This window comes from Aspergillus ochraceoroseus (assembly GCF_002846915.1).
Source record: "Aspergillus ochraceoroseus IBT 24754 chromosome Unknown P175scaffold_1, whole genome shotgun sequence".
NCBI lineage: Eukaryota > Fungi > Ascomycota > Eurotiomycetes > Eurotiales > Aspergillaceae > Aspergillus > Aspergillus ochraceoroseus.
The window spans coordinates 1,439,328-1,454,130 of NW_024468476.1; the positions used below are offsets into that span (position 1 = coordinate 1,439,328).

The following is a 14,803-nucleotide window of genomic DNA, read 5'->3' on the forward strand; positions in this document are numbered from 1 at the left end:
CACCAGGACTGAATGCTACCTAGTACGTAGCTAGGGGTCTTGGTTGTAGAGAGCAACCCAATTCAAAAGCTTGAAATCGCGTCCATGACGAAGAAAGAATAATAAGAGATGCACACAATACACGCCCTAGAGCCATTTTTCAAATCGCAAAAGCCACAACCCAAAACAATAAAGAACCAAATCCAAATCCAAGGCCTCAGTGGATGAAGTTAAGATCAACCTCCCAAACGAGAGTCAGTCTCTTCCTATCATATATAAAAAAAACATCCAATTGTCTCATCATAAGCCTTTTAAGATTGTATTGTGGAAGAAAGAGAAAAAAAAAAAAAAAAGAGAATTCAAGATAGCAAACGAAAACAACCGAGAAGAAGAAATTTTTTTCCCTGATTACGTAATAGCTCACCTTCACCGTAAACTTAGAACAGTAAGTTATTCCGGGTTCCGGGGGGGGGAAGGGCGAACTACCGAACTATAAATACTTCGACTGTGGCCTCGATTTTTTTAACCTCTTCTTTTTCTTTTCTTTTCCTTTCTTCGTGCGGCGACGCAACTATTTTTCACCCGTGTTGCCTGAACATCTTTTTTCTTCCCATGATGTTTTCTCAGGTGTCAGTTGTGTCACAGAAGGAAGGAATTGCACACCGGTTCTTACTTTATTGGTCTTTCTGAATTTTCTTCCGAGGATGAGACCATTTGGTTTGGGATCGGACAATCTTTTTTTTTTTTTTGGACTCGTGTCTTGATGTTGATATTGAGTCTTTTGTAAAATATCTGCGTAAAGCTTTTTTTCGGTTTTTTACGCTGTAGAGTAAACCCTATAATCTAGGGTTGCTTGTGGGTGTTAGGATAGTGCAGTTGTGTAGCTGGGCAGTAATGTAATTAATTAGTGCTTGAATTTATTTATTTTTTTTTCTCGCAGAAGTGAATCGTAACCTGTCTAATAATGCATCTTCAAGCTCAATGCTATTTCCGTACACTGGTGTTTATTCGGACGCCCATTCACTATTCACCCGGCTCATCGCCAATCTTCTCCAGCTTACCCATCTCTCTCTTCTCGCCTGCCTCCCCAAAGATGCGGACTCTGTCCACGCGTGTCTTCTCCCCATCCCCGTCGCCATCCACAAAGAACACAACCAGCGATGTGACGTTCTGGAACTTGACAAAGCGCAGGTCAACATTCGCCGTCCCCGTCTTCGCATCCCAATCCTTGGCCTCGATCGTCACCGTCTGCACAGCAGGTATATCGTCCGCTTCGTCAAAGCCTAGCACGTGGGAACGGTTCGTATACAGCTGAATAGTCTTCGGGCGCATAGGCACCTCCTCCTCGTCATCATCCTCGTCGCCTGAGGCAGGCGGCAGAGAGGTAATCTGCAGCGAATGCACCTTCAGCTTCGATTGGAACGGGACAAACAGCATCAACTGCTCATCCGTGTCACTCTCCACCCAGTCGGGGCTGCCCTTCTTTCCATTGTTCAGCGTAGACGGCTTCGACGAGTCAAAGAGCACCTTGGCTTCGCCGAACTCGCTATCGCGATTCAACAGCTCAACCCCCTTGGGGTCATACTGGTCCGTGATATCCTCGTAGCCCTTGGGGACGGCGCCGCCAATCCACACCCCTCCCGCCGAGGAACCCTGGCCTGCCTCGTCGGCGGAGCTATCTGATTTACTAGCTTCTGTTGCGAGTTTCTGAACAGCCTGGCTTAGTTTCTGAGGGTCTGCGCCGCGGACGGTCGATGTAACGCGGCCTCTTTCGAAGACGATGAATGTGGGCATCCTGTGTCGGTAAATCACTGATTAGCTTTTATTTCGCTTTTTGTAAAAGAAAAACCTAGGGAAGAAAAGGGAACGGCCATTGAAGATGACTCGTAGGATTGAATGCATACGCAGTAACTCCATAGGCCTTCGCGAGGTCTTGTTGCTGGTCAACGTTGATCTTGACGAATGTGATCCGGTTTGGACGCGAGAGCTGGGCAGCCAGCTGCTCGTACGCTGGCGCGATGGCCTTGCATGGACCGCACCAATCGGCATAGACTGTGCCATCATCCAGAGTGATACTGTCAGTGGTTGTACAAGAGCATGATAAGAAACCTAGCTAAGGAGAAAGGGGGGGAGGGGGTTGGAGGGGAAGGCGGGGGAAACAAGGAGCTGGCAAGAGGATTGGAAGGGGGGGGGGACGCGGTCTCACAGTCTGCGACGACGAATTTGGAGGTGGTCAGAAGAGAGCTGAATTGCTCCTTGGAGGAGATATGAACAGGCTGTGCCATCGTGGCGGTGGTGGAAAGTATTGGATGGAGACAGGAAGTAAGAAGAAGAAGAAGAAGAAAAGAACTGGTGTTGTTGGGTGGCCGTTGTTGACTAGTCACGATATATGTCATCAACCCCTCACCATCCTGGGGTGAAGAATATCAAGCTCGGGTTATTGAAGTTTGGCGGTGCAGGAAGATAACTGGAGTTAGGATCACTGTAAATAAGTTACCTAGGTATGCTTCTAGTCCTATTAGCAGGGTATTCGCTCTATCCTAAGGCTGACTTTTATACGACTCAATATGAACTATACACTTTCCCTCCAAACACGCCCAAGACATCAACAAGATAACCCTGTAACCATGAGCAAATTCTAGCAGGCTTTTCAGTCCTGATGCCTCCAGCTCTTTCGTCGCTATCCTGGAGCGACCGTAGCGGCGAGGCGACATACCGAGTCAACTGTATAGGCAACAACGATGCCAGTAGTGCATGCATGTATACACCTCGACCCCTAAAATATAGGTAGCCAATGGGGGATTCAAAGCTCTCTCAACTTGAGCAATAAACAAAGTGATTGTGCGAGTCGAATCTCTTCACAACGCACCACCACTCTCATTCAAGTCTTCAGCCCAACCTCGTCGCTTCCCTCTTGCCCATGCCCAGAGCAATCACAATCCCCATCACAATCCTCATCCTGTACGGCGAACAAAACCTTCACCCACAAGCTACACCCGCGACAACCAACAACGATCTCCCCTTGCTCCGCCTCCCTCTCCAACTCCGTTTCCCTCACCAGGAACCCCCGTTCATCACCACACCGACACCCGCGATACCACTGCACCTCTCCATCTGCACCTGCATCTCCCTCGTCGCACTCGAAATCCTCTAGATCCACAACCTCAAGCCCCGTATGGAAGAACGCCGTCCCTGTTTTCTCGCGATCGAGGGCCCTCGCCCGATCGAGACGGAGTGAGCGGTCGTATTCCGCGCGCAAGGAAGGGTCCGAGAGGATCCTGTATGCGGTTGTGATTTCGTCAATCGTGAAGGGTCGTCCTCCCTTTGGACTATCGGGGTCTTCCTCCGCGGAGGAAGCGGAAAGCAGGGTGGGATTCAGATCTTTCGCGATCGCGATCGCGTGGGACGCTTTGTCCGGGTGGTGTTGGAGTAAAGCCTTGTGGTATGCGCCTTTCACTTGTTGTTTTGAGACTGTACGAGATGATTCCGAGAAAGGGAGGTTTAGGATCTCGTAGTAATCTGGGGGGGGGAGGGCGGTTGATCTTGTCATCTTTTTTTTTTTTCTCCGTCGTTTCTTTCTTTGCCTTGGAGAGGATTGTGTGCGGGCGCAACCTGGCGTGGATAGATAAGTATGATTTAGACCTTGGGGGGGGCGGGGGGGGGAGCCCTTTGCTGTTGGTCTTATTTGGTTATTATACCAGGGAGAGGACAGTTTTTGAATGTGCTTTGTCAAGATGGATTTTGCGTTATGGTGTAGTGAGTGATCTGTGGTTGAAACGGCGCGAGTTTCTTGGGGGTGGATTTCCGCTTGATATCTCCGCCAACCCCCCGCCTATTTTACTAGGGATGGAAAATGTGATTTAAGAGAATTAAGACGATAGTTTTCTTCTTTACAGCAAGTAAAGTTTTGATGATAAATTACTTATTTGTATGCTACATTGAGGAACCCCTACTAGAAAGGAAATCAAGTATGGATTAGTTTGCATTGCGAGAAGCTTATTGTATTCATCCCATCTAAATCTAGAGATGTATCTCATGGTACAGCCTTGTAAATGGACCAGCAGATTGAGACAGCGGTCATCTAGGGAGATGAAAAGTCGTCGGATATCAAAATGTTGAAAAAAAAAAAAGAACAAAAAAGAAATACAGTACTCCCATGGCTGAAATTCCAAACGCGAACCCAACCCCTTAGTAGCGAGACAAGGACGAGGTAACATCCTTTACTCAGAGGTCTTGAACACATATCGGTCTTCAGCCTTGCTGGTGAAGGGGACGCCCAGCTCCAGGAGTTTAACATAGACGTCAGTAAACTCCTTGAAGAAAACATCGTTGTCTTTGGCGTAGCGGTCGACATGCTTCTTGAACTCCTTGTCCTTAACCAGGGCAATGTCGGTGGGAAGCATCATCAGGGTCTGGGTGGTCTTGTCGGTGAACTGGGTAGGTCCGCTCCACTTCTTCTGCTGCCACTTCTCGTCAACCAGGAGGCGGAAGAACTCGTTGGAGAAGACAGTAGGGCTGAAGTCCCAGGGGCCATCGAAGCCCGAGCGATCAGTGTGGGCGCGGCCCAAAGCGTGGGCACCGATCAGGGCGACCATCTCCTGGTCGTTGAAGCCCATGCGGTAAAAGACGTCACGAATGTGTCTCTGGTCCTTGGAGGCATCGGGGAGACGGCCGTCGGGGGTGCAGGCAGAAACATCCCGGTCCTCACGTCCAGGCCTCCAGGGAATGACGGGGCCACCCAGTTCCTGGATGGCGCAGGAGCCAGCGAGGGTCCAGAGATCAGAGTAGGTGATCCAGGGGAACTGGGCCTTGATGGGCTCCAGGAAGTCCCGGGCGGTCTTGAGACCAGCGTTGGCACCGTGGCCGGACTCGGGATCGAATCGCATAGTAGCGCCATTGCTGCCACCAGTGCCGGTCTCCTTATCGTAGGTACCGCTTGCGTGCCATGCCAATCGGACGAGGACCTAGTAACCCAAGTGGTTAGTTCCCGTACCGACACGGCAGAGGGATTGAAGACTTACAGGTCCGTAGCTGCCATCATCGTAGTCGGTCTCATCAGCGAGGCGCTTGGCAATGGCATCGTACACCTTCTGGTAGTCTGCCTGGGTGGGAACGAAATCCTTAGAGCTGACGCCCGCATCGCCGCCCTTCAGGTAGAAGTATGCACCAGCACCACCAGCAACAGCAAGGCCAGCCCACAGGAAGGTGTTGGACTTCTTGCCAGCGTCAGCCTCGGAGGCATAGCCACGGCGCGAAGCAGCACGGAAACCCTGGGAAGGGAGGGCGAACCGGGAGCTGCGAACGGCTGGTCTGAAGGCGGAGGTAGCCGGGGTGGAGCGCAGAGCGCGGGAAACCGATCTCGCAGCGGAGGCCATTATAATGGATGTAAAATGAGAGGATAAAGGGATTACGATGATACCTAGATAAGCCCTTCTTCAATCAAGAGGTGAGATGATGATGATGGTGATGATGATGATGATGGATGAAGAAGAGGGGAAGGAGAGGAGAGGGAGGAAAGGAACAGATCGGAAGGAGGAGAAGCCAGGGAGGGATGAGAGATACCTTTTTAATAATAATTGTCAATCGTCATCCTGGCTGTTCCAGGAATTCCCCCAAATACTCCGTACAGTCGGAGCTCATCGAACAGACACTGGAGACCAATCATTGAAGGCACATTGGAGAGCTCCCGACCCAGATCTTTCGAATTGACTCAGCAGAACGAACCTAGACTTGGATGTTAACTATAGTTATAGTTAGTTAATTATGGGGCTGTTGTTAATTATTTACAGCTTTGCGCTCTTTGGCCAGGAATCGAACAGGTCTGTTCTTCATCTACACAATTGTCTGCATAACTAACTGTCCCAATTCTATCCTTGGGTCTTCGAAGCTGAATTTGGACCGTACAATAACATACCAGTACTACAGTTGAAATTAAACCCACAGAGGAAATCTTAAATCGAAATGAAGATAGTAGATTGACATGATCTCAACTAATCTGAGGATGAAAATGTCCGTCGTAGAAATAGTCCTGCCGTTCAACCAGAAGAACACCAGGGTGGAGTAGACGCAGTCCTGCTAAAAACTGTTTGGTTTTGATCTTCCACTGAACGAACTAAGAAAAAGTATGCCTCTATGCCACTGAGAAGGCTAGACGCGCACAATGTGGTTGTTTAAATGTTCGGGTTATCCAGGCGAGGATTTTGGGGACAGAGATGTATAACACGAATGGACATCATCATTAAGATGTCCAGATGAATGCTACACCTGTGTTTGAGTCTGTTGGCGTTGGCAACGTCTGAATCTCGCGTAAGGTTGAGGAAGGAAGAAGAAGAAGAAGAAGAAGAAAACAGAGTCGGACAGAAACACAGGAGGAAATTTAGTGCTCAAAACATGTCACATGATCATCTTATGCTCGCTTATTTTATCACGTGGTTGACTAGTCCGTGTTTGCCGGAATAGGAATAGCTTCAGGCAGCCAGCTTGGGCGAAGCGACTTGGGAGGTTTAAGGCTTGTATTGCTGCAGATACCTTGATCATCAAAAATATCGAGGTAATATTCACCTCTACTGGGGAACTGACAGACTAGAGAAATACTACTAGTTAGTACATAATATATGAATTACAAGTTACCTACTAACTATCATGATATTGGCTATCAAGAATCACCGAAGAGCAGGATGATGCCCCAGGCACTAATATATAGTATAGTGTCCACGTGACATTCCACACCACTTTTCTTGAGAGCAAAAATTTCTTCCTCCGGAAATCTTCTTCTTTCTTCTTCACACATTCATAACCTCACGAACGCATAATCAACCTCCAATTCTGGTTTTCCTTTGATGGTTGACTCCATAGGATGGTAGGTCATATTGGCGAACAAGAGTAAAGTCTTTTCTATCGAGCAACTTACGGCTCCTCGACCGTGCAGAGTTTCTTCGGAAGCTTGACGTACAATGGGGGATGGAGCCACTTGTTGCTCATACATGCATTCGATACTTGAAGATACATCTATATATAGTAGAATGTACTCCGAAGGTAGGAATCTGGGGCATTCAGCCTCGACGATGACCGTAGACTGGACATATGGTCCCACCTCGAGCTGGATTAAAGACAGCCAGAAAGAACTACGAGCCCCAAACTTGGAGGATCGAAGAAGAAAAAGAGGATCGAAGTAGAGAAATCAAAGATTAAAGGAAATTTACATGTGGAAATAATTCATGAATGAATGAATAACAAGAAGAAATTGAAATTGCTGGCAGATCTGATCTGAGGATGCCTTAGGATCCCACTACCCCTGACTTATTTTACAGGATCCTACTATCTCTGCTAGTGTAGGTACTCGGGATATTTATATTTATGATGATTCAAATTGGTTCACTCTGTAAGAAACAACAAGAAGAAGACAATCTAAGAGAATATTGTAATATTGTACTCCGTACGTGGCTGAGCTATTAATATATATGTATAGTATTACTCCTTCGTGCTCTTCTTCCCCACAGCTATCCGCAACTCCTCTATCCCTGTCGCTCACTCACACTCTTTCTTCTTCTCCTTTTGCTGTTCACGTTCTCCTTCTCCTTCTCACCTCTCCACCCCTCTTTTATCTCCAACCCCTTCTGCATCTAACTATGGACGTCTAGTCTCTGTAAATATGCTCCGCTTGTTTGTTTGATGATCCATCCTGTTCTCCATCTCGGAACGTACCCCGACTCTTGAGTCTTTTTTTTTTTTTTTTTTTCTCTTCTATTCTATCCGTCCTCGCGCGGAGCATTCGGTCTTCGCTTTTTTCTTAGTTTTACTTGACTAGGTGAAGACTTGTAATTAGCTGTACAGTCTACGGTCTACGGTCTACAGCATCGCAACTATGGTCGCCGGTATCAGCAAACGCCAACAGCTGCGCAACGAGCGTGCGCTGCAGGATCTCATTCGGTCAGTTCCTGGCAACGATCGATGTGCGGACTGTTCGGCTATGAATCCAGGTAAGGAAGGAGATTCGGTATACCCTTTAAATATATATATCCGACGCTAATATTTGCGTGCTACAAGGATGGGCTAGTTGGAATGTATGTCACCCAGTCGATTTGGTATAGGTTCCGGAAGCGCCGCAAACTGACTCGAATCGAATACAGATTGGTATCTTTCTTTGTATGCGATGCGCAGCTCTGCATCGAAAAATGGGTACCCACGTATCTAAGGTCAAATCATTGAGCATGGATAGCTGGTCGTCCGAACAGGTCGATGTGAGTAACGGAGCTGATCGACATTTTGGGGTTCAAGGACTGATGGGAAATGCCTCTAGAATATGAAATCCCACGGAAACACGATCATGAACAAAATATTTAACCCTCGAAATGTTAAACCTCCCATCCCCACTGATATCGATGAATCCGACGCGTGTATGGAGCGGTTTATCCGGCAGAAATATCAAACCCAGACTCTGGAGGATGGGAAACCAAAACCACCTAGTCGCCATGACTCGGGGTATACAAGATCGCCAGATGCCTCGCCGCCTCCGCTTCCACCGAAACCTGCCCGGCCGTTTGGCTTCGGCCTTCGGTCTGCCTCCTCTGCAACCAATCTAAAGCACCATGCCAGCAGCCACCGTGGCCGGGAATCACCTGTCGGCGAGGGTCGTTCATCCTTCGAGTCAAAGCTCACCCGGCTGAAGGAGATGGGGTTCACTAACGAGCGCAGGAATATAATTGTTCTTCGGGAGTTGAATGGCAATCTGGATAAATCCATCGAGACTCTGGTAAGAGTGGGAGAGGGCAGCCAGCCTCCGTCGCAAGCCAGAACCCCGGCTGCGGCGCAAGATACATCTGGCAATCCTTTCGATCAGTTGGATGCCAAACAGCCTGCACAATCCCTACCCCCAAATGGACTAAGTTACAATCCATTCGGCCTGTCTACCCAGGCCCAACCGCAACCACAACCACAACCAGTTGCCACGCCATCCCTTGAGCAGTCTTTCCAGAACTTGCAAGTGGCCCAACCCCTGTTCCCGCATTCAACTGGGGGCTATCCACACTCACAGACTTCCGCCCAGTCTTTCTTTCAACAGCAAGCTGCCTCCCCGTTCGCACCGGCGCAAGCTGGCTTTCTTTCCTCCCCACAGCCGCTTGACGGCGGGAACAATCCGTTTTTCCAGACTGGAGCTCAGCCGCTGGCCAGCATGGGCACCCCGTCACCCTCACAGAATTCTTCTCCTTTTACCCAGACGAATCCCTTTTTTAGCCAAATGACACCGCAACCTTCGCCGCTGCCCTTCCAGAACCAAAATCAGCAATTTGCTGCGGGTCTTGGAGCTGGTTACCCTCACCCGCCCAGCCATGCGAACACCATGCCGGCTCCGTCGACCTCGCCTTTTGGTCAACCGTCCCCGTTCCAGCAGCCGCAACTCCAACTCCAATCCGCGCCGCAGGGGCAGGCTCCTTTCAACCCTTTTCAGCCTATGGCGGCGCCAACCACCCCGCAGGGTGCAGGATACCAAACTTCATCCCCTTTCGGTTTCCCGCCCTCTTCGCAGCCGCTCCTCTCACAGCCCACTGGACGAGTCGACAAGAACAGCATTCTTGCACTATACAATCTTTCTGCGCCACCACCGCCGATTTCCGAGCAGCAGCCATTCCAGGCCCCGGCAGCAGTTAACCCAGCGCCTGCATCAGCTGCACAATTTGCGTCGGTGCAGAACCAGCCCGCACATGCCTTCAACCCTTCGGACTATAACACTGCTCAACAATCCGCTGTAAACATGCAACAGGCTGGGTTGCGGAATCCCTTTGGCGCCCCGCAGCCAACTGCTCAACTCCCGATGCAACCGTCAGCGTACGGGGTGGCTGCGAAACCCACGGCCCCAGGGGCAAGCAGTGCATTCATGAGGAGCCACATGAGCCAACAGAGTGTAGATATCAACGGGTTCCAAAATGGACGACATAGCCCTGATGCCTTTGCCAACCTAAGTTCGAGACATGGATAGTGATATTTCGGCTATATTTTGCTCTCATCCCTTTCAATTTAAATATATATATATATATATATATATATATATTCGCAACTGTAAGAATACCAAACCAAATTGATGCATTCTTGGCGGTGTTTTGTTGAAAACTCGGCCCGAAGCAATGAAATGGAAATGTCACGTCCACAGATTGATGGATAGGACAGTATAGGATAGGATTGGATAGGTGTATAGTTTGTTAATGGATGTATAGATTGGAGACTCTGGTTAGTATGTATAGAGCTTACTGTGCGAAGATTATCCTTAGTCCACGAATCCCTTGATATTTATCGAAAGCCATGAAAAATTCAAACATGCATTATTCTACAAACAAAATATACCAACTCAAAACAACACACCTGTTAGAAACTCGCGAGGACTTCACTTCACTTCCTCAGGCTAAGAATCCGACCATCTCAAGGGTGCGATATTCAATTTACTTGCTAGGTAGCTGTGTGCGAGTTCCCTGGGCATTCTGAAGCCTTGGGTATTAGGAGGGGAATACCTGCCCATCAACCAGATGGATTCACTCGGCTTTATTACTTCCTACCTTCCTCCCTACTCTCAGCATGGTTCTCCTCAAAATCTAAGAATCCTTTGGCTCCCGCCGTCAACGCCCGCTTGGGATTGCTTGGCATAGGGTGAGTAGGTGGTGGAATTTCTTGGCGCGATATGGATGTAGTACCTGGCGAAACCCGGAGAATTCTGGACTTTCTTCTTCTTCTTCTTCTTCTTCTTCTTCTGAGAGAAGAGTGGACTACATATTTGGGAGGTATAGGTTTAGGGTATTGCGAGTTTGTGACATGGTATGTAGGTATATTGTCACGGCGTGCACTAGGTGCACTGGTGCCAAGGCAATGATTACTAGGTATATAAGGTGGGATTCGGGCAGATCAGACATCAGGTCTGATCATAGTGACCTTTTGGTCCAATGGTTTAGACATGTTGCCCGAATCACATGCTCTTACATATATATAGTACCTGTGTGGGTCTTTTTTTTTTTCTTGCCCTGTACTCTGTAATATTCAGGTCAGCCTCACGTTGAACATAGACACTGTCTGACAAATGGTCAGAAAAACCTAACTATGCATAAAGAGTAAGGAAAAAGGGAGGGGGGGCTAATATATCGGAGCACGGGGAAAAATCCAACCCTTTAAATAGACAGGAATAATGATAAAAAAAAAAAATCGATTCATTCATCTAGGTACAGGTTATGGGTTCAAATAGACAAGACTAGCTAGTGTAATGTTGAGCACAGTAAGTGGTTTATCTCGGCTGCCCTCGAACCATTCCTCCGCAAAGTGGTGATCCTACTCCGTATAATACTTTATGTTTTAGGCTACTCCGTATTTGGGTGATCATTTCCAGGACGATGGCTTATAAGGAGCTGACGGTTGACTTAAGCATTTACTCTACTCCTCCTCTACAGAGTAGTTTTCACATATACAGGTCAGATGACCTTGATTTGGCTCGGAGATTCTCCGGTCTTGGCCGGAATACCTTTTTGGGAAGAATTGAGTCTTCCAGGTGATGTGTTTAATCGCTTCCTCCTGTGATTCCAGAAGAGATATCGATTATCTATCCCTGGGTACCTATCACCGGGTCGAAATTCTAAGACTCGTTTATTAGAATCAGGATCATACCTGTAACCTGTTTGTGTTGTCATTTTTCTGGGAATTTGAGAAGCTTAGATGCAAACAAACAAACAAATGAGGACTTGAGGGAACATAATAACCGAGGCACAGAAACGGACAAGTCATCGATCTTCATTCCAGGAGGGAGATAGCGCCAGTTCCCTGCAGTTATCACCTTCGATTATCCGTTTCTCGTGTTTAGGGAAACTTCGCTATCAGCAGGGATGCAGGAGCTGTATCCTGACCTACTTTAGGGTTTCTGAATTGGGGAAAAGTTACATAAGACGGTCATGATTCATAGACAAGACTCTGTCTGTCCTTGGGGCTATGGCACTCATTAAGGAGAACAGAGGACGACTAGATATTTTGGAACAGTGTGGGAGAATTTGGAATCTCCATCTATCCACAAAAAATCCCTGATGATAACTAAAAAGGAGAGGAACAAACAAAGAGAAAGAGAAAAGGAGAGGGAAAAAAAATAAAAAAATAAAAAATAACGTGCAGGAAGCCAAATTCCTGGTGAGATGCAGGGAGAGAGAGAGAGGAAATCCCGTAATTAAATAAAATCAAATTAAAATTAAAGGAGGGAGAAAAAAGGAGAAGATACGAGCAGTGGTCGTTCATACCTTGGGCTTCACTTAGCATAGGATATTTTTTTCATTGCTAGACTGTCAAAAGCTATATAGTCTGCCACATCACCCCCAAAAGGTGGCTTATTTTATTTTCTTCCTTCTCTTGAGTTGTTGAGAGGAGTCAGGGCTCGCCCCAAGTCCTGGAGAACGACTGAACTGAACGCAGAGGATTTTCTCATTTCGGGTGGGTTTAGATTCCTAATCCGATGATCGGTGAGACATGGCGCGAGTAAATTACCCTCGAATTACCTGGGCAACTGGCAGAACAGTAGCTCTATCCGAGCAGCCGCGCTTTCCTCCGGTAACTGATACTGATACACACGAATGTTTTTTTTTTTTTTTTCTCTCTTGTTTTCCTTCCATCCGAATGGCCCTCGGACTGAAAAATAGCTGAATTGGGAAACACCAACTTCCGGTCATGGTGGAGCCGCATTCCCGATTCGGGCCGGTTGGTTTTTGATTTGCGTCCGAGACCCCCGTTTAGGATCTCTGATTGGTGGACCCGATTTCACTATGTGGGTCGGAACCACTTTATCGGACCCAGTCTAGATCCACCGAGAAAAAAGATGATTTTTTTGTTCCCTTTTCTTGGACTGTCTGACTACTCCAGACGGTGTCTGGCTAAGGTTCACGGAGATCTTGTAGTGTATCCCGTAGTTTGAGTGCAAAGAAAAAGGAATTGGAATTTATATTCTCTCAAATCCTAATATAAGGGGTATCATAGGGATACATACCGGACCGGTTACAGTGGGTTCCATTGCGTCAATCCAGAGACAGTAGACAGCTCACCAAAGCTCCACGGTTCCAGTTCTGATTGGTTGAACCAAAGCTCACCGTCCTTGGCCCCATCCCGAAGGAACCCGACTTACCCAGCAGAGTAAGAAAAGTGGAATGCCAGGAGCAACGCCGGTAATACAGTGACCGATACCTGTAACGAGAGGTACCTCTGCCTCTCTCTGCCTTTTCCCTCTGGTCTCTCTCCCTTCTCCCTTCTCCCCCCCAACCGGATTAGCGCACCAAAGACGCGGAGGCTTTGGGAAAAAAAGGGCGAAAATTAAGCGGGAAAGAGTATTTAGGTCTCTAGAGCCATTTTCCTCCCCATTTTTCTTCCCTCCTGAAAGATTTCTCTCTTCCTCTTCTCTTTTTTCTTCTCTTCTCCATCCTCAATCCATCTTCCCATCTTTCGCTTTCTCTCCCTTCCTCTCTTACCACTCTCAACTCCCATCACAATGGCCTCCCGTGTCTTCGCCTCCCGCGTGGCTACCACCATGGCCGCGACCTCCAAGGTTGCTCGCCCTGCCGCCCGCCTCCAGCTCAACGCTGCCCCCAAGCGCACCTTCACCTCCCAGCGCAAGATCTCCATGACCCCCTTCCAGACCGTCAAGCGCCAGCAGCCTTCCACTCTCCTCCAGGCCAACGCTCGCCAGGTCTTCGCTACCCAGCAGGCTCGCCGCCAGTACTCCTCGGAGATCGCTGATGCCATGGTTCAGGTCTCCCAGAACATGGGTATGGGCTCCGCTGCCATTGGTCTCGGTGGTGCCGGTATCGGTATCGGTCTCGTCTTCGCTGCCCTCCTCATGAGCGTTTCCCGCAACCCTGCTCTCCGTGGCCAGCTCTTCTCCTACGCCATTCTGGGCTTTGCTTTCGTTGAGGCTATCGGTCTGTTCGACCTGATGGTTGCTATGATGTGCAAGTACGTCTAAATTTAACGACAACATACACACATAAGAGAGGAAGGAAAAAGAAAGAAAACCCATCACCGAATCGAGGGGAAAAAAAAAATAGAAACTCTTTTTTTTTTTTTTTTTCTTCCTTCTTCCATCAACCTTCCTCAATATGCCAACTGGATAACTTTCGACAATTGATGTGATTCTTTTTTTTTTTTTTCTTCTTGTTTCTTTCTTGGAAGAAATTGGAAAGGGGAAAAAAGTCACTGGGAGGTTCCTTTTCTCGACTGGCTTCTTGCTTATCTGGTTGGCAACCCTGGTGGAGGTAATCTGTGGTGGTCTTTTTATATATCATGTACTACACTATATCTTTTCATTTTTCTCATTTGTTCCGGCTCATCTACAACCAAATACACTGTACATATAGAATCTATAAAATGACCACTTAAACGAGTGCCTCTACTCTTATGGTTTTCCTTTGTAAACTCAGCCCTTGCTCGTCTGGTCTTCTGTAAAAATTCACATCACTATGACAACGGAACTGTGCGGATCTCAGTGTAAACGTCAGCGATTGCCTCAATGGCGTCCACAAAACTTAATCCTGCCAAATAACTCCAGAACGTCGCAGAAATCTTCATCATCATCATCATCATCATCATCATCATCATCCTGCATGTCCAGCTTACGTCTGTATAATCGCAATACTAAGCCCAAGGATTTCATTCACTGAAGGATCTGTCCAGTGTCCATTCCGGAGCTCCGGCAGCCGCAAGCCGCTAGGGAATCCAGGGACGCGCCAACAAGATATGCAGATGGGTCTGTGATTAGGAATGAATGGGTATTTTACATGTTTGGTGCTAATCCAAGTAATTAAGCTTGATTATTGTAACTCTT

The 14,803-nt window shown here is 47.9% G+C and overlaps 4 protein-coding genes across 4 annotated transcripts; 2 read left to right on the top strand and 2 right to left on the bottom strand.

Annotated features, from left to right (window-relative positions):
- Positions 1 to 716: 716 nt before the first annotated feature.
- On the bottom strand, positions 717 to 2,320 carry P175DRAFT_0449311 (thioredoxin-like protein 1). The gene is made up of 3 exons (XM_040894440.1): positions 2,186 to 2,320; positions 1,884 to 2,031; positions 717 to 1,774 (listed from the first exon to the last, which is right to left on the bottom strand). The coding sequence occupies exons 1-3, from the start codon at positions 2,262 to 2,264 to the stop codon at positions 1,003 to 1,005; spliced, it is 999 nt and encodes a 332-aa protein (XP_040755538.1). The 5' UTR covers positions 2,265 to 2,320; the 3' UTR covers positions 717 to 1,002.
- Positions 2,321 to 2,860: 540 nt separating this feature from the next.
- Positions 2,861 to 5,354, bottom strand: P175DRAFT_0428424 (uncharacterized protein; the record flags this gene model as incomplete). The annotated part of the gene is made up of 3 exons (XM_040893300.1): positions 2,861 to 3,521; positions 4,204 to 4,943; positions 5,001 to 5,354. The coding sequence occupies 3 exons, from the start codon at positions 5,352 to 5,354 to the stop codon at positions 2,861 to 2,863; spliced, it is 1,755 nt and encodes a 584-aa protein (XP_040755539.1).
- A 2,345-nt stretch (positions 5,355 to 7,699) lies between these two features.
- Positions 7,700 to 10,299, top strand: P175DRAFT_0513191 (putative GTPase activating protein for Arf). Its single transcript, XM_040898733.1, has 4 exons — positions 7,700 to 7,958; positions 8,026 to 8,042; positions 8,109 to 8,219; positions 8,279 to 10,299. The coding sequence occupies exons 1-4, from the start codon at positions 7,844 to 7,846 to the stop codon at positions 9,953 to 9,955; spliced, it is 1,920 nt and encodes a 639-aa protein (XP_040755540.1). The 5' UTR covers positions 7,700 to 7,843; the 3' UTR covers positions 9,956 to 10,299.
- A 3,172-nt stretch (positions 10,300 to 13,471) lies between these two features.
- Positions 13,472 to 13,945, top strand: P175DRAFT_0527602 (ATP synthase subunit C family protein; the record flags this gene model as incomplete). Its single annotated transcript, XM_040899534.1, has 1 exon — positions 13,472 to 13,945. One exon carries the CDS (start codon positions 13,472 to 13,474, stop codon positions 13,943 to 13,945), a length of 474 nt encoding a protein of 157 aa, XP_040755541.1.
- Positions 13,946 to 14,803: the final 858 nt, after the last annotated feature.